Source organism: Brachyistius frenatus, unplaced genomic scaffold (assembly GCF_029030835.1).
Source record: "Brachyistius frenatus isolate BFR_SWC_R1_liver_20210118 unplaced genomic scaffold, ASM2903083v1 Contig_53, whole genome shotgun sequence".
Taxonomy (NCBI): domain Eukaryota; kingdom Metazoa; phylum Chordata; class Actinopteri; family Embiotocidae; genus Brachyistius; species Brachyistius frenatus.
In genome coordinates this window covers 1,465,001-1,482,629 of record NW_027210652.1, presented here as the reverse complement: position 1 = coordinate 1,482,629, position 17,629 = coordinate 1,465,001, and the positions used below count along the sequence as shown (strand labels likewise).

Sequence of the window (17,629 nt, the reverse complement as noted above, 5' to 3'; positions counted from 1 at the left end):
AGAAATCTTATAAATACAGGAATGAATGTTATTTGTGACGATTTAGAGGCTCCAGTTTTAGTTCAGATAAAAAAACAAAACCATAGACGTTAAAAAAAACCAACCTTTTATATACAGTCTATAGTGTTTACACGAATCCTATTCCCCATTATCGCTTAGTGAACGTGCGTGCGCACCCTTCTTTCGAAACGGGCGCTACGTAAACTTACGCGCTGCCGTGACGTCAGTGAAGAGGGCGGGGCTACGGGGCGACGGAGCGAGGCAGCCGTTTCGATAGAAGCGTGACGCACACAACAATTGTTGGAGGAAAACCTTCATTTTAGGCGTAATTGTCGTCTAATATACATCAAATTATTCGCTACGGGTTTAAAAAAAAAAATTTGTTGTTGTTGGTCGTTCGTGAATTGCACTTCTTTTGCTGTTTATTGCAGAGCAACAACGTAAACAAACGTTCAAGCTAACGTTACGAACACAGTTTGTTTTCGCCGACATGAGAGGAGGGTCCTCCTATGGAGACAGAGACAGAGACAGAGACAGAGACCGCGGACGAGACAGGTACGTTTCAGTTCATATGTATGGGAACAACACATATTCAGCGCAAACATAATGTCTGGACATCACAGGGAGTTTAAACTAGACGACCACGGCTGTTTATAAGGCTGAAGTAAACACCAGCTTCACATTCGTTGCACTGTATTAATGAATATATATATATATATATATATATATATATATATATATATATATATATATATATATAAACATTTGCCCAAAACTGACCTCAAAGGAGGCGCCAGGGTTAAAAGGTCAGGTTGTCAACAACAAAGTCTGCTGGAGGCTGGACCACAGAAATGTCTGATGACGATGACGTAACATTTTAAGAAGTAAATATTGTCCTGATGGTGGCGCTAAAGGAGTGAAAGTTACTCAGTCAATGTTTGGGTGAAACGTCACACTCAGAGCTTGTTCAGTTATTGTGGTATTGTCATATTGAATGTTATAACACAAACAAGAAGATGTTCGTTATAATATCTCGGGTTTTAAGTATGCGTGCAGTATTCATTACATCCTTGCACTTTAAGATAAAAAATATATATATATATATATATATGAGACACACGAATGTCCTCAAATAAATATAGAACATTTCAGCTTATGTAAACTGAGCCTGATTTCATCTGTAGACTGTAGGAGAGCAATCAATGTCCATAAAGTCCAACTGATAGCAGGGAACAGTGCAACTGGTGCACCGACGCTCAGAAACTGTAAAAAACTTCACAACGGACCTTTTTTCTTACATAGACAATATCAGCTCTCCTCAATTTTATTTTATTTAGTTTCAGAAACCCAGATTTATTGTGTTATTTTTCACATTTGTTTTTAACTCCTGGCATAATTTATCTCTATTTGTCTATATTGAAATGTTCCAAAACGGCATGTTTTATTAAAAATAAATATAATTGCTCCCCATAACAGAGGCCACTTTATTTATATCTGTCACTTGATTCTCAAAAGGTTACGCAGGAAGAAGTCATGCTGAGAAAATGCGAACTTGTTTGTCCGATGATCTTGATGCCTGCGTTTGTGTGTCAGGCCACGGTTCGGGGCCACGAGCGGTCGCGGTGGACCGCCGCCAATGAAGTTTGGGAATCCGGGAGAACGCCTCCGCAAGAAGAGGTGGAACCTGGACGAGCTGCCAAAGTTTGAGAAAAACTTCTACTCTGAACACCCTGAAATCCAACACATGACTCCGGTAAATCTTTACATGTCCAACTCCCTCAAATTCTGTAATTATTTCAGAAGATACAAAAATATATATATATGTTAACACCTGTGTTTTTTTATTTAATTTTTGTCGTCGTCTAGTTCGACATGGAAGAGTTTCGTAGAAAGAAGGAGATCACCATCAGAGGCGCCGGCTGTCCGAAGGCTGTCACTGCTTTTCACCAGGCGAAGTTTCCTCGTCAGTAAACCGCACGTTACATAAACTATAATGTCAGCAAAAAAAAACAGCCAAACATTACTGTGAATCTCTTTTATTCACTCACGCGTGTAAGGACAAAAAAAAAAAAAATGTTGTTATGGAGCTACTAAGCAGGTTTAGATTGTAAAAAAAGAGTTTATAAGAATAAAATATTTTGAAGTATTGTTCTTTTGATGGAAAGACTGAACTCTCATGTTGATTGTTTCCCTCCTTTTTTCCTGGCAGAGTACGTGATGGATGTGCTGATGCATCAGAACTTCAAGGAGCCCACAGCGATCCAGGCTCAGGGTTTCCCCGTCGCCCTGAGCGGCTGCGACATGGTGGGAATCGCACAGACGGGCTCCGGAAAGACGCTGGCTGTAAGGATAATTCTCCATTTTATTGGAAAAGTTTGTAATGTGTGTCTTATGAACAAAAAGTTTCTCACGTTCTGTGTTTTTGTCTCTTCTTATTATTTGCAGTACCTTCTTCCTGCTATCGTGCACATTAACCACCAGCCCTATCTGGAGAGGGGAGATGGTCCCATTGTAAGTGCGGACGTCTTGTGTTGTGATGTTGGATACAGCAGCAGTGTTTAATCTTTGTGTCGGCATACAGTCAGTCTGTAAAAGCTTCCCTCCTTCTTCAGTGTCTGGTGCTCGCCCCGACCAGAGAGCTGGCGCAGCAGGTTCAGCAGGTCTCGTACGAGTACGGCAAGTCTTCACGTATCAAAAGCACCTGCGTCTACGGTGGAGCGCCCAAAGGACCTCAGATCAGAGACCTGGAGAGGGGTGGGTCGGGTTGAAGATGTGAACATCCAATGCCTTATTACTATACATCAAAAGAAATCCTGTTCATTATCCCGTACTTTTAAAGCTGTGTAGTATTTTGTTCCCCTATGAGGTGCTGCTATATGTTCATACAATTACTGTATGACATGACTGTTGCTCTGCCCGAACACCAACCGTATGTGTATCCTTGTCTTTCTTTTCTTTTTTTTTTAATGGTGATATTGTATGTCTGTAGGTGTTGAGATCTGCATCGCCACACCTGGTCGCCTCATCGACTTCTTGGAGTCGGGGAAGACCAACCTGCGGCGCTGCACCTACCTGGTGCTGGATGAGGCGGACCGCATGTTGGACATGGGCTTTGAACCGCAGATTCGCAAGATACTCGATCAGATCAGGGTGGGAGTCGGACTGAGGCTCAGTTACAGAGACTAATACTTATATTTCATAAGGATCATCCACGTAAAAGTGTTTTCCAGTTGAATACTTTTGCATTTTTCCACTCTCTCTGCCTCGCAGCCCGACAGACAGACTCTGATGTGGAGTGCGACGTGGCCGAAGGATGTTCGGCAGCTCGCCGAGGACTTCTTGAGGAACTACGTCCAGATCAACGTCGGCGCTCTGGAGCTCAGCGCCAACCACAACATCCTGCAGATCGTCGATGTCTGCATGGAGACGGAGAAGGACAACAAGTAAGGATAGCCTCCGGGATAATAACTCACCGACACCAGTACAATGATGGTTTTGTTAACTGCTGTCGTAGAGTCACAGGACACGAGCTCATCCTTTCGCACAGTTGAAACCAAGCTGAGTACTGTTGATGTGCTGTTACAGACTCTTTCAGCTGATGGAGGAGATCATGGCTGAAAAGGAGAACAAAACCATCATCTTTGTGGAGACGAAGAAACGCTGTGACGATCTCACGAGGAGGATGAGGCGCGACGGGTGAGGAATTAGTCCGCTACGATATGATAATAGTATAGCTTATGTAAACATTTCACTAATCTCGCGACTTCAATGCGGTTTGTTGTTGTAGGTGGCCGGGCATGTGTATCCATGGAGACAAGAGCCAGCCAGAGAGGGACTGGGTACTCGCAGGTAAGAATCATGAAACCACCTTCTTCCTTCCTTTTGTTGTCTATCATTTTCTTGTATAAATTCCATTCATCTGGCAGTTTATGTGTCAGTTCATTATTGAAGTTACACAGGAGGATCATAATTTCCATTCTGCTCCTCAGTTTTATTTTCCTCATATTTTTGCATTGTTTCGTTTAATCCTTCAGAATTTCGGAGCGGCAAAGCTCCCATCCTGATCGCCACGGATGTCGCCTCTCGTGGTCTGGGTATGTCTCGACACGCATTTTGTTAGCACTCACATAACTGCTTCCTATCTTTCTTTTTAAGTTGTTCCCGTTGTTATTTATATATCACATTTCATACGACAGGTTTTGACGCAATGTCCTTCGCGATGAAAAACTAAAATACACAAGAAAATATCAGATAGGACATAAACAACACAAAATGCCCCCACAATTGTCTTACTATGATTATTTTCAGGCTTTGTTATTTTTAAATAGGATATAATACCAGGAATTGTTCATAGTACACAGCTGGTACAATACATCTGCTGTTTACTAAGGATGTGAAAAAAACACACTAAGGTATAATCTAAATTAATTTAGTGATGTACAATTAATGAAATGAAGACATTTTTTTTTTTTTTAACCTGACAGTCTGATGGGCTGTTGTGTCCAGTATGGAGGCTGCAGGCCTTCTGGGTTTATAGTCTGTTTCTTGTTACTACAGTTAAAAAGCTTCCTTCAAACGGGGCTCTTTGGCACGCTGCCTGAAAGGAGGGGTGTCACGGGTCGGGTGCTCCTGCGCACCTTTTGCTCATGTCTCCTTTGTGGTGTCAAATTCTCTGATGATGCTGCTCATATTTACACGTTTATTCCACACATTTAAATAATGTAGTTGTTCCATTGATATTATGCTGCAAAATGATACGTTGAGTTATGTTTTGCAGCTGCGTAATGTGTTGAACAATGAGATCTGAGTTGCGTCAGGTCCACAGAGACGTCATGCTGGCTAGGATGGCCGGTTGGGACGTCTGATTTGTTGGCTGGATAATCTGAGAAGGGGGGATAAGTGGAGTGTTTCAACTGAAATCCCGATGACTGTGTGCTTGTTCTCTTTTCCCCTCTTCTCCTCTCAGGGTTTGGCAGCACACGGCAGCTGTAACAGTCTGCGCTGCCGTCACTGCCCCCTCAGTCACGTTAAAGTAGAAGCTTTGTTAGTTTCGGAGGGATCGAAGCCCCTCTTATTCTTCTCGGCTAAATGAGATCCCCCCTGCCCAGTATTGTCAGAGTTGTAAATCCTACGAGCCTTCCTTGGGAGCAGCCTGAGGTTCCTGTATGTCTGCCTCCGTCCCAAAAAAAGCAGACAGACAGGGGAGAGAGAGAGTTAGACGGGCTCGTCTGGATCCAGTCCTGGCCAGGGAGGGAGGAGCCTGAGGAGGGTCCTGCAACGCGGCGAGAGAGCAACAGAACCAGCCGTTGTGTGTGTGGTTTAACGGTTCTGCTCCCGTCTGACGTTGCTGCTGTGAGCGGCAGGTGAGGGATGAACCCCTCTCCCTCAGCCCCTCCCTATGAACCAGGACTGATCAGGGGGGACTGACTACCTTTGTAAAAACAACATGAAGGGGGTAAGTACCTCACCACCCCGTTGTCTCAACTCCTCCACGAGCTCACCATACATTCAGGTTCTGCCTGCGTGCTCATGTTTTCTCCAAAGGAAAAAGCCCATCTTTACCACGGCACATTGTTATTCCTACGTAGTGGCTTATAGTTGATTAAAAGGCTTCCCTCCGTCACAACGGGGGGGAAGTGGGAGACGTGTCGATCAGCAGTGCTGTCAGAGCCCCACGTTTTCTGTAATGAGAAACAGACTCTTTGTCCTCATACATTTTAACCAGGAATCACATTGGTGTGAAGATTACGAGGTCTAAACACGGTTTTATTTACTCCTCAATGTCAAACTCTGAAGTCACATTTAGTCAAAGTTCAATGTGATTAAAATAAATATTTACCGCGTTCAACAAAAAGAACTCTTTATAACTCTGTGGATTTTTGCGTGTCCGATAAAGCAGGTGAGTGACTCTATTTATTTAGATATCGTTGTAATGATGCAAAATCAAAAGATTTCATTGCAATCATATATATCATTTGTTAAATAAAAGTCATCTTTTAATGATCACTTATTCCTCCAAAACCTTCTTCCTTTCTTAAGATTCATTCTCATCCTTCTCCTTTCCCCCGTGCTCTAAAATCAATTGCTCTTAATCCAAAAGATGTGGAAGATGTGAAGTTCGTCATCAACTACGACTATCCCAACTCCTCTGAGGATTACGTCCATCGTATTGGACGTACGGCCCGCAGTACCAACAAGGGCACCGCCTACACCTTCTTCACCCCAGGGAACCTGCGGCAGGCCCGAGACCTTGTCCGGGTGTTGGAGGAGGCCCGGCAAGCCATCAATCCTAAACTACTTCAGTTTGTGGGCTCCGGCCGTGGAGGAGGAGGAGGAGGAGGAGGCGGTAAGAAAGACAACTTCATTCTCTTCAGACCCTTTTCCATTGCTTACTCTTCTCACTTTAGTTGGTTTCCTGTTAGGGAAGAGTTGTGGATAGTATCTGGTACCTGGTACTATTTTGGTATCCCCTCTAGAAAGCTACTAGAGTAGAGTAAAGTAGAGTAGAGTACAGTACAGTACAGTAGAGTACAGTAGAGTAGAGTACAGTAGAGTACAGTACAGTAGAGTAGAGTACAGTAGAGTAGAGTACAGTACAGTACAGTAGAGTACAGTACAGTACAGTAGAGTACAGTAGAGTACAGTAGAGTACAGTACAGTAGAGTACAGTACAGTACAGTAGAGTGCAGTACAGTCGAGTACAGTACAGTACAGTAGAGTAGAGTCGAGTTGAGTCGGTACCATCGGTGTAAAGGGGCCTTAACATCACTATCAAATGTGGAATTGAATAATTGGAATTTACACTAATTTGTGGATCTGAGAAACAGAGATGGCGATAAACGACCGTGATTTTATATTTTCGTTTCATTCAGGCGGCAGAATGCGTTACCGTGGCAACAACTCCAACAACCCCAACATCATGTTCCAGGAGGTGTGCGATCGGCGCGTACGCTCCGGCGGAGACGGCAAAGACGGCCGCAGCGGCTTCAACAGCCGCAACAGCCGCGACGCAGAGCGCTCGTCGTCCTCCTACCGGGACAGAAGCCGGGACCGCAGAACCGGCTACGGCTCGGCCTCGGATCAGTACCAGAGCTACGGCGGCGGCGGCGGCGGCGGCTACAACTCCCGCAGCGGAGTCCAGTCCGGCGGCGGCGGAGGTCAGAACCAGCCCGGCGAGCTGCACGCTCCGTTCGGCCCGGCTCTGCCTCCTCCTCCTCCTCCTCCTACGTCGGGGGGGCCGCTGCCGCTGATGGCTCAGCAGTTTGCAGCATCACAGCCGCTGCTCATGGGCTTCACGGGGCAACTGCCATACCCGTTTGGTTCCCCTCCCCCCTCCTCCGGGCCCACATCCAAAGTAGTAAAACAGTCACTGAGGTGACTTGTGCTACTGAGTGTGTTTACAGTGTAACAGGGCATTGAAAAGGCATGTTTCTACCGAGGTAAGGGCTCATGTTTTCTATTTCTTTTGTACTTTTTAATAAACCCAACATGTGGGATTTTGAATCGTCCCATAGAAAAGGACATTTTTGACCTTTTTACCCTTTGTTTTTCCACCCAACTGCCCAGAGTTGCTCTCAGCCATGTACCAAGCAGTTTCCTTTGTTTTCATTCCAATCAAATGTTGCAGCAATTCACCAGTTTGTTGTCCTTTTCTGGATTAAGCTGTCGTTCGTCAGCCATATTTGGATTTGGTTAGAATTCAAACTATTTCAATCTATGTTAGAAGTTTGTGAATTTTCTCTCATAGTTTGTTATGGTTCAATCCCTCTTTTAGTTTTTAGGTAATGGGACTATTGTATTAAGACTTGTACACATTTTGTCATGCATGACTTTTTCAGAACTGAAATATTGTTTTAATAAGCAGATTGTTGACTAAACTCTTAATTTGTTGCTTGTTTTGTTTGCCATGTTCTTTTTAGTGTTTTCTTCAATAAAACAAATCAAAGCTGCGTTCTCTACTTTGCAAATTATTTATCAATTTTTTTACATCGGGGAAACTCCCTGTACACATGACTTTATTCACTTTAAATACACATTTGTAGTACATTCTCAATTTGTACCCAGCAGTATGTACACGTGTTTTTATTGTTAGATATGCATAATGGCACGATGCTTTTATTTACAGTAGGAGCACAAATGGAGAAGACTTCCCCTCCATCAGAAAAACATCCACGCAGGTATTTATATTCTGTCACTCACGCTGACCCTGCTCCAACACTGAGGTTTGCTGCACCTTTTTTTTTTCGTGTCCATCTCATGAATCTGGATCTGATTTAGTTGATTGACACACTTTGGGTCTAAAGTTGCATATTTTTTATATATATATATATATATATATATATATATATATATATATAAAAAAGTCCAAGATAATGTGCCAAGAACAAAGTCATTCAGATTCACATATTTCAGAGTTACAAGGGAGGCGTTACATGCGCAGAGACCGATTAAGTTTAAGCAGCTTTGCATGGTGGTGACTGCTGCCAACTAACGTGAATTAGCTGAATCCAAAATGTTTTTCAGAATTTCTTTGATCAACCATTTTTAAATTTTTTTTATTATCCAGTATGCTGACGTGGAGAAGCACACCAAGAAAAGTGGAGCCCCTCTTATGTTTGCAGACTGGACACCGAAGAGGGACGTTCCCGAGCCCGAATACAGGTGAAAATCACACACTTGTACACTTTAACATCAGGTTTGTTCACATTTTAAGTGTAACAACAACCTTATTTATGAATAAGTAAGACTCACCTAAAACCCATATTTGATAGAAATATTCTGAAAACAGATGGAAATTCAGCATTAAAAGTACTTTTAAGGTCCAAATGTTTTATTCTATGGGACAAAAAAACAAATAAGATTTTTTTGTTGCCCACTGTCAGTGGTGAAAATATGAAATGACTTTGTTAATGTATCTCACTCAGTCCACCGTCAGGAATAAAGAGCTGTGGACCGATTTACTGAATAAAACTACTGCTGTGAAAGAAATGTAGATCTGACGTTGACAATAAATCTGGTTCTCTGGAGACTAAATCTGAATCTGATGGAGTCAAATCTTTCACAGCCTTCTACATGCATATTTACAGTCAATAACGGTCTCAGGCCAAATCTACATTATTTACAAACTGCTCGGGCAACAAAATATGACGCTTTTTTCATTATTGCTTTCTTCCTGATAGTTCTGGAGGTTAGTTGTATATCGTTACCTGTAAATAAACTAAAACAGCAGATCTATAGCACATAGAACAGCTTAATGAATGATATGTCCAATGGTAGTGTAATGATGGTCGGCTATACCATATTAAATGTAACGCATGCTTTCAGGTGAATGTAAAGCTGAATCAACGCTACTCAGTGGGTGATTAAATGATTAAATGGATCTCCTCAGCTTCTCAGCTCTACGTTGCACATGTAGTTCAGAGTTATGTTTCTCAGTCGCATTTTATTTTAGTCTTAACGGCCCTAAGAAGTGAAGTCATGGACCTGTGCTCCAATCAAATCAATGACCGTAGATAGCTGGATGATTCTGTAACATTTCATTTCATGGGTCTCTTCTGGTAAAGGGCATGAACATTAGAACACAAAGATCAAGTCATTTGTATACATATACAGTATGTACAAAGCAAAAGAAAAATCAAAAAACGTTTCATGTCAGGCACGTGTGGTAGAATCAAACCAGATGTCAGCGATGTCGACTCAGGACGTCACGCGTCCCTCTTTGGGTCAATCAACAGTAGAAAGGCAGAAAATGAGAAAAAACAAATGTACTGAGAGAAGGGAATGATTTCATGTGCAAAATTTAAACAAAGTAAGTACATGTAATATAAAAAAATAAAAAATAATAATCTCCAAATCAAAATCCTGAGAGAAACATAATGAAAAAAAAAAAAAAAAAAAAATTCTGCATCTTTTGAAAACAGAAGTGCAATTAAAAAGAAAGTTAAATTTAAAGGGGCAGATTCAGTTCCCTTTGTTGGACAGGTCACAGTAGGAAAAGCACGGGTGTAAATAATACAGTTAATAAACTTCATTTGGCTGTTTCAGTTTCAGGTTCCTGAAAGGTTCATGCTGACTCACTGTCACAAAACCCATCTTCAATATTAATAGTCACACGTGCTTTTTCCTGCTGTGATGAGTCGACATGTCTGCTGTGAAATAAAAGGCCTGTTGTCACAGTGTAGACACGCAGCACCCCTCCGTCATTTATCCAAATATATTAAAACCAAGACGATTCTTAAAAACTGAGCGCTTCATTATTTACGCTCCGTTATTTCAGATCGGCTCCTCGTACTCCGAACAGATTCTCCACTCGCTGCCTCAAAGGAAAAAAAAAAGCTCTGATGATTTTTAGTTTCATTATTTTCCTGTCGTTTCATTTATTTTATTGCGCCTGATATTCGTATGCTGCTGGACCTCTTCCTGAAAACAAGTTGCGTTGAAACAACGAGCAAATTTATTAGTTCTTCATTTGATGGGAAAATTAATTCAAATTCTCTTATGCAATGAAAAAAATGGAGACTTTTCCACATCAGAATAATTTTTTTGGCTTGATTGTTGCTCTTTTAATTATCACTTAACGGAGCAGTCTGGAGGATTTAGAGGCATCTGTTGGTGGTGGCAACCCCCCAAAAATGATGATCACATGTAAATGAAAATGTAAATATGAATATTATATTCCATGTCTGCCAATAAATCCTACACAATGAACCTGAAAGTTTTAACAGAGAAGCAGTATTAATGGACTGAAAGAAAATTATTTCTTGCAACTGCTGCAAACATTCAAAGTAAACGCCGGACATGCAAACTGTGACATGTGCAGTATTTTTAAATCCTAAAGGTAAGAATGCATCGGATGCTTGCTTCAGATCGAACAAATCATGTCAGACACCAGCTATTACATGTAATTCACATGACATGGGATTGTTTAGCAGTATGTAAGGGGGACAAATTCACACATTCAGTTTCTTTTAAAAGGCTCAAGTTGTTTTTTCCCCCCAAAAGTCACCGCGTTGATTGTTTCTGAGAGTTGGCTTCGTTTCACTGCGTAAGACTGATTGTTGGAAGAAGAGGAGAAGAGTAGCAACAACACTCAGGAGCATGGACATGATCGAATGAGGACAGGAAGGCTGTGAAGGAAGGCACTAGGTACAAGCTGGTTCCCACAACTGCTCTCATGTCTGGGTTTCTTTTTTTTTCTATTTCCAAACCAGAGTTTGAAACCACTGAAGTGTGAAGAGGTCGTCGCGCCTCAGCCGATGTTGACGGACAACTTCAACCTAAACGTAAAGGAAGCAGCAGATCAGATGACGAGGGAGGGAGGGAGGGAGGGAAGGAGGAAAGGAGGGAGGAAGGGAGGTAGGACGCGGAGGTGGGTCCTTCTCACTAAAGGTTCCCCCAAGTGTTTGGCGGGGGGAACTGGTCGACGTCACCGGATTCGTCGTGAGACTTGTCCCCGAGGTTGAAGGTCAGTTTGTACTTCAAACGTACTTTTTCCTGAAACACAGGAAGAGAAATGTCACCTGACGTCAGCAGCGCTGCACGAATCTGCTTTGCAGCTTTCTTCTAAACTGTTTACATTAAATTGAACATTTAGCTGAAGTTTTACAGAGAAACTCTCAAAATACATCAGTGACCGTCGTCAACTGCAGATCTGAAGGAGATGATAATTATAGAATGAAAATACGATGAAAACAGTGATACAGGCGTGTAAAGCACCTTGTGAGGGTTCGCCAGCAGCAAAATCTGTGTGATGGCGGCAGGAGGCAGGATGGGGTTGAAGGCTGGGAGCTCGGTACTGGACGGAGGCTGCAGCTTTACTTTCATCACCTAGAAGAACATACACCCATTAAAACCTGGAAACCAACGTAGCGACAGACAGACAAGATTAAACTGAGCAGGTAGAGCCTCATTTTGGAAAGTCAAAGAGTTATTCTAAAGTCTGGATCAGACCCGTCTGCTTCATCCCCGCTTTCGTTGGTGTGAATTGCAGAAAACGTGCACCTACTTTGGGCACGGCCGCCTGGAAGCGGATGTTGGTGACGGGAATGGGGGCGGAGGACAGCATGGAGATGATCACCACCAGCACGTCGGGTCGGGATGGAGGACAGTCACGGGCGAAGGTGAACAAAACCCGGAGGCTGTGTTTGTCGAATACAGTCACTGGTAACAAGCTGCCTGAAGTACACGAACAGATGTAATGTAAAAAAAATCAAATCAAATCAAAAAACTCCACGTCAGATCTTAAAATAGGAGGAAAAACTTTGGTTCTTACTCGGTTTGATTGACTCCAGAAGCACGGTGACGTCAGCTAGAGAGATGTTGTCGTAGGGGTCGTTAGCCGGCGACGAGCCTTTCTCAGCAGCGGTGAGACTCAGATTGGAGAGGAGGAGAGCGTCGGGCTGCTCCGATTGGACGAGCAGGCCGGAGGAGGTGGAGGTCGCGGGCCTAGAGTTGGTGTTGGACTTGGTCTGGAGATCTCGTAAAGTGACTCTAGATTGAGGCTGCAGTTTGTCCCTGAGTGAAGAAGAAGATATGTTACAGCCGGACAACGTTTCGGTTGTTAACTCCGGATCCTCTGGTGTGTTTCACTGACCATTTGACCTGCTGGCTCTCCGGAGGCAGGGACTGCTGCAGCAAGGTCTTCCCCAGCAATTCCAGCTCCTCCATGGCTTTAGGAGGAGCAGCAGCGGGGCCCCCTACTGGTGGAGCGTGCGGTGTTTGGACAACAGCTGGTAGCATCACCGTCGCTGGTACAGATGCAGATGTTTCTGTGATGTCGGACGACTGAGAGACCAAGCAGGGAGGTCAGGAGATAAAAATGATAGCAAATAGAAAGAAGTGTCATTTTTTTAAAGCTTTTTTTGGGAGCAAAAAAGTTGGAGATTCTCAAATTCCACATTAACATTCACAGTATTATCTCACCTGAAAGGTGTTGTGAGAGTCACAGTTTTCCGTTACATTCAGTCCTGAAAGTTCAGAAACAACAAAAAGCGACGTTACATTTTATTCCACTTTTTGGTGGTTAAAACACTGAAATTGTTTCTGGGAAAATCCCGGAGAACAAGTCACTGGTTATATCAGTGTTTGCATCTGAATCTGCAGAGTCAGCTTTAATGTGGTCTGTCCAGATGTGCTGAAGTTGTTGCCAGCCAACAGCGGGACTCTGAGCTGGCTGGTTGAAATCAGGCTGTGCAGACCGAACTGTGCTCACATTGCTGACTTGTGCTTTTTGGGCTTTTTAAGACGTTAAACTCGTTAATCCGCCTTTGCTTTTACAAACTTGATGAGTTTTTCCTGCTTACCCAGTGACATGAGCTCATCATCCAGGAGGCTCATGCCCATGTTCTGAGTCAGAGCCTGCAGGCTGGAGGACTCTGGTTTGGACGGTGCCGAGTTGACTGTAACATTAATTCCCGTCAGGTCTACGAGTGCTGAACTACTGCTGCCTGATTTGGAAAAAGAAAAAGTTCATCAGCGATGTAAAAAGAGATTGAAAAAGTGGGAGAACTGAAGTAAATACTGACGGATCTGAAAATCCCACTCGGCTGCAGGTGACCTTGAAAACAGACACGTACCTGGTTGTGACGACACGGTTGTGCCGTCTTTTGTCACCTCCTCCCCTTCGACCAGCTGTCGGTACAGATTGATGACCTGCGTCAGGCTGTCGTTGGCCTGCAAGATATCCGCTGCGAGTAGAAAACTAATAAGCGACAACACGAGGCTGATTTCCATGAAATGTATATAAAACGACACACTCACCTAACGCCTCATCGTTATCCTCCGTATCGCTCGCTAGTCGGAACAGCGTCGGCCTCATCTTTTCACAGCGCTGGTAAAGATCCTGCAATTAGAAAAACGTGTTACCACATTTAAACGGCAGCTGAGGGCCGCGAGGTACCGGCAGGATCAACGAGGCCGTGGCGGCGGCTCGTTTTTACTGTGCTGAGCTCAAACAAACCTTAATGAGCTCCTGGTTGCTATGGGAGCAGCTCTCCCTGCTGTAGCCCTCCAGCAGCTGGCTCAGCAGGCTGACGCTCTCCTTCACCTCCTGGATGGCGTTCACTCGCTTTGATACTTTCTCCACCCGCTTTTGGTCCTAGGAAGAAAAAAATGAAATAAAATACAGGATCTCACGATGCAGGGGGTCAACAAAAACTGTGTAAATAAAAAAATGTCCCCTCGGGGATGAATAAAGTAACTACCTAACCTAAATCTCAAAATAGCTGAATTTCTGCTGAGCTTTATGTGTCCATCAAGGTTATCATAACATCTTACAGACTATTCTTTGACATGATAAATACAACAAAAGGTAAAAGTTAAGTGGGTTTACATTTTAAAACTCTACGAGACTTTTTTACACGAGTACTATAATACATACCATCAACTGATAGTTGCTAACAAGCAGGTTTTTTTTACAATTAAAACCTTATTATTTTAAAATCATGATCATTCATCTCAGACTTTGGGACCAAACTGTACTTCATTACATTTGTTTTATTATTATTATTATTATTTTTATCATATCCGACATATTTGTGTTGTAATGAGAAACAATTAATGTCAAGATTGTCAACTTCAGTAATTTGCTATCGAGATTTAAATTGAATGTTTTTGATTAGAACCATGAATATTTAATTGAGTATTCAGCAGTCTGCATCAATGCTGAGGCAGATTGAGGACATTTTGGGGTATTTCATAGACAAATGGAAAGCAAACACAGTTGGAAATACTTGCGTGAGCAAATACTGTAAAAGCACACATGGTGAACTGGAACGAGCGACTCACCTCCTGAACCATTTCCTTAATGAGCTTGTTTGCTGCTCTTAAATCTTCAGGGTGAGTGCTGTTCAACAGGCGGGACAGCGTCTACGAAAAACAGGATAACACGGAAGAAGGAGTGGAGCGGAAAGAGGAAGAGAATTCTGTAAACTGCTTGTTTTCACAGGAGTTTTACTTCACAATTTTTACAAATTTCCCATCCTAGAAAATGAATAACATAAACCGATGTGGTTGTTGCTTCTTGAGCACTTTTAAAGCGTACCTTGGATTTCTCCTCATCATCAAAGATGGCACTTTGGGCTCTGGGTGTCGGGGGTGGGAGGGGCTTGTCGTCAGGAAGGACGGGATCCTGCTTTACGATACCTGGAAAAAACAAGGGCCGTCTATTAACCTTACATAGATGCAACGTCCGTCAGCAGCGCAGCTTCTGTTTTATGTGGTTACGTTGTTTTGACGATCGCAGCCACAGAAAGCCGGGTCGCCTCTGACCCAGTGCTGCCTGCCTGCTTTAGGTAGGTAGGTAGGTAGGTAGGTAGGTAGGTAGGTAGGTAGGTATATACTTTATTAATCCCCGAGGGGAGATTTTTTTTCGCCACAGCAGCATACATACAGGAGCAATAATAGAAACAATAGAATAAAATAATAATAGAATAGAATAATATAATATAAAAGCAATAAAAAATATAAATATAAAATATAAAATGCACAGTACATACAGTATATATACAGTACATTAAATATCTATATATATTATATACAACAAACCAATAAACACAGTCAACATACATGTATATATATACATATATATATATATATACATACAGTACAGTATATATCTATATATATAATATACATATAATATACAAGCAACCAAGAAACACAGTCAACAGTGTTTTTGTACTGTGATGGATTTTGCCAGAGGTGAGTTATTGTAAAGTCTTATGGCAGTGGGCAGGAATGATCTCCTGTATCTGTTTTATTAACACTTTAATTAACACCCATTCGAGCACATTAAAGAGAAAACCAGGTGTATTCTTCTACAAGTATACTTCATACACAACCCCCTTCATTAGCATTGACTTTATTCCAGTAATTTATGACAACTGTTAAACTTGAGTGGGAACTCCACACCAAGCATGACGTGAGGACGTGAGTCTCATACTGGTGCTAAAAAAAGGGGAAGTGATACGACCAATGTACTTTTTAACAGGGACAGAATATAGAGAACAAATAGATCCCACTGTCTGTGAAATGAGAACAAAAAAAACCAACAACCTGTGTGGTGAATATATGGAATAATCCAGCACGCATGTCTAATACGAGAAACCAGCGAGTTAAGGAACCCGTCGAAGTCCTTTTGTTAGTGATCAAAGCCTCACCCTGTTTTTTCAGCATCTGGTACGCGTCTGATATCTTGGTCTCGTCCGGCAGCTTCCCCGTCCAGCTGAACATCATTTCTAAAACCTTGTTCTTCACCGGATCGGGAGCCCGGGCGCCTAAATACTAGAGACAAGAGAGGGAATTCAGCAGTGCTAAAGAAAACTGTGTCGTCGAAGACATTTCCCGAAAGGAAAGTAGTTTTGTTTTTTTAAACAAAAGATGTGATTTATATAAGAAGTGCTGCACGTTCCATCAAATTGTCTTAAATACAGCATCTCATGCTTCATTATGCTATTTTTTTTAATTGTTCTCGTGGATATTAAATTGCAGCGAAACAGGACAGCACTCGTTACCTTGGGTGAGACCACCTTGATGAGCTCATTCAGAAAGCGAAACTTTCCCACTTCGACGTGAAATCGCTTCCCACAGTTCTTCATACACGTATCAAGCAGCTGGGAACCGTTCAAAGGTTTATTATTATTTATCTTCTTTTTTTTACATTTGCACAGATAACTTTTCACTGACAGTGATGAGATTCTGCAGATAACTTCTTACCATTAGCGCTTGCATCGCCTCCCACTCCTGAGGAGACTGGATTTTATGTGCCAGAAGTCTGGTTGCAAGCTGAGGCCTAAAAAAAAAAAAAAAAAAAAGATTACAAATAGTTGTGCAGCTCTTTCTTTTTACATCAGAGAAGCTGGTTTCAAAACTATCAGGAAGACCCCAAAATAAACCATGTAAACAACTCGTACACGCACACAAATCACCAGCTGATATAAGTGATTAATCATTACATCATCACTCGTGATCATCTCACCCTTCTGGTTCATTGTCCAGCTGATCACAGAATCCCTGGATACTGTCCCAGTCAGTCTCCTTATTCAGAGGGTTGGTGGCTTTGTCTGCAACAAGAAAACATGTCACACTACAACATGTCACTTCCGTAAACCAGCAGATGTCTGCTGACACTTTTAATTCCGCTTGATTTGTATATAAATCTGTAAAGTCAGCAGCTGCGTGGCCTCTTGTTTGTTTGTTTGTTTGTTTGTTTGCAAACGAATCAGCTCTGTGGTTCAGACGTGTTTGCAGTGAGATGTGTGACTCAGTCCTGTGTCTCAGGTTGTGGCAGAAATTCTGCAGTTTCCATGTTTGTGGTGGTTTTCGTGCCTGAAAGGAAACAACCGGCAGCTAACTGACGAGCTCCTGGTTTCAGTCGACGAGCTTTGGCCGTTTTGAACGTCACGTTTTGTGTAAACTCGAAAGTGTCTCCGGTAAATACAACGTGGACTCAAAAAGAGGATCCGACATTTGACAAATGTTGAGTTTGTTCCTTTTCGTCGACTGCACTTTTTTTTTTTTTTAATGACATTTCGCTCTGACTGAAAATAAATCCGCTTTGAACAAAGGTTTTAATCGACAGCGGCTCGTTCAACATAATTATATTTCTCCGTATCCCTCAGCGAGAGTACCG

General features: G+C 42.5%; 2 protein-coding genes across 2 annotated transcripts in view; one reads left to right on the top strand and one right to left on the bottom strand.

The window, feature by feature from the left end:
* The first annotated feature begins 228 nt into the window (after positions 1-228).
* On the top strand, positions 229-7,949 carry LOC138624608 (probable ATP-dependent RNA helicase DDX17). The gene is given in 14 exon segments (XM_069704943.1): positions 229-555; positions 1,594-1,753; positions 1,867-1,963; positions 2,210-2,343; positions 2,446-2,511; positions 2,613-2,754; positions 2,990-3,150; positions 3,271-3,443; positions 3,586-3,696; positions 3,788-3,849; positions 4,035-4,094; positions 6,101-6,346; positions 6,873-7,326; positions 7,328-7,949. Coding segments are annotated over 14 exon segments (1,962 nt in total). The 5' UTR covers positions 229-490; the 3' UTR covers positions 7,359-7,949.
* Positions 7,950-8,362: 413 nt separating this feature from the next.
* Positions 8,363-17,629, bottom strand: part of LOC138624609 (ADP-ribosylation factor-binding protein GGA1-like) — a 9,372-nt gene continuing 105 nt past the window's right edge. The window contains exons 2-17 of the mRNA XM_069704944.1: positions 16,976-17,060; positions 16,714-16,789; positions 16,512-16,610; positions 16,158-16,281; positions 15,041-15,141; positions 14,785-14,865; positions 13,958-14,095; positions 13,759-13,840; positions 13,575-13,685; positions 13,302-13,445; positions 12,922-12,965; positions 12,593-12,783; positions 12,272-12,513; positions 12,005-12,174; positions 11,716-11,826; positions 8,363-11,493 (exon numbers count right to left, since the gene is read on the bottom strand). Of these exons, the coding sequence (XP_069561045.1) occupies positions 11,383-11,493; positions 11,716-11,826; positions 12,005-12,174; positions 12,272-12,513; positions 12,593-12,783; positions 12,922-12,965; positions 13,302-13,445; positions 13,575-13,685; positions 13,759-13,840; positions 13,958-14,095; positions 14,785-14,865; positions 15,041-15,141; positions 16,158-16,281; positions 16,512-16,610; positions 16,714-16,789; positions 16,976-17,060 (1,910 nt within the window). The 3' untranslated portion in view covers positions 8,363-11,382. The remainder of the gene's footprint in view (positions 11,494-11,715; positions 11,827-12,004; positions 12,175-12,271; positions 12,514-12,592; positions 12,784-12,921; positions 12,966-13,301; positions 13,446-13,574; positions 13,686-13,758; positions 13,841-13,957; positions 14,096-14,784; positions 14,866-15,040; positions 15,142-16,157; positions 16,282-16,511; positions 16,611-16,713; positions 16,790-16,975; positions 17,061-17,629) is intronic.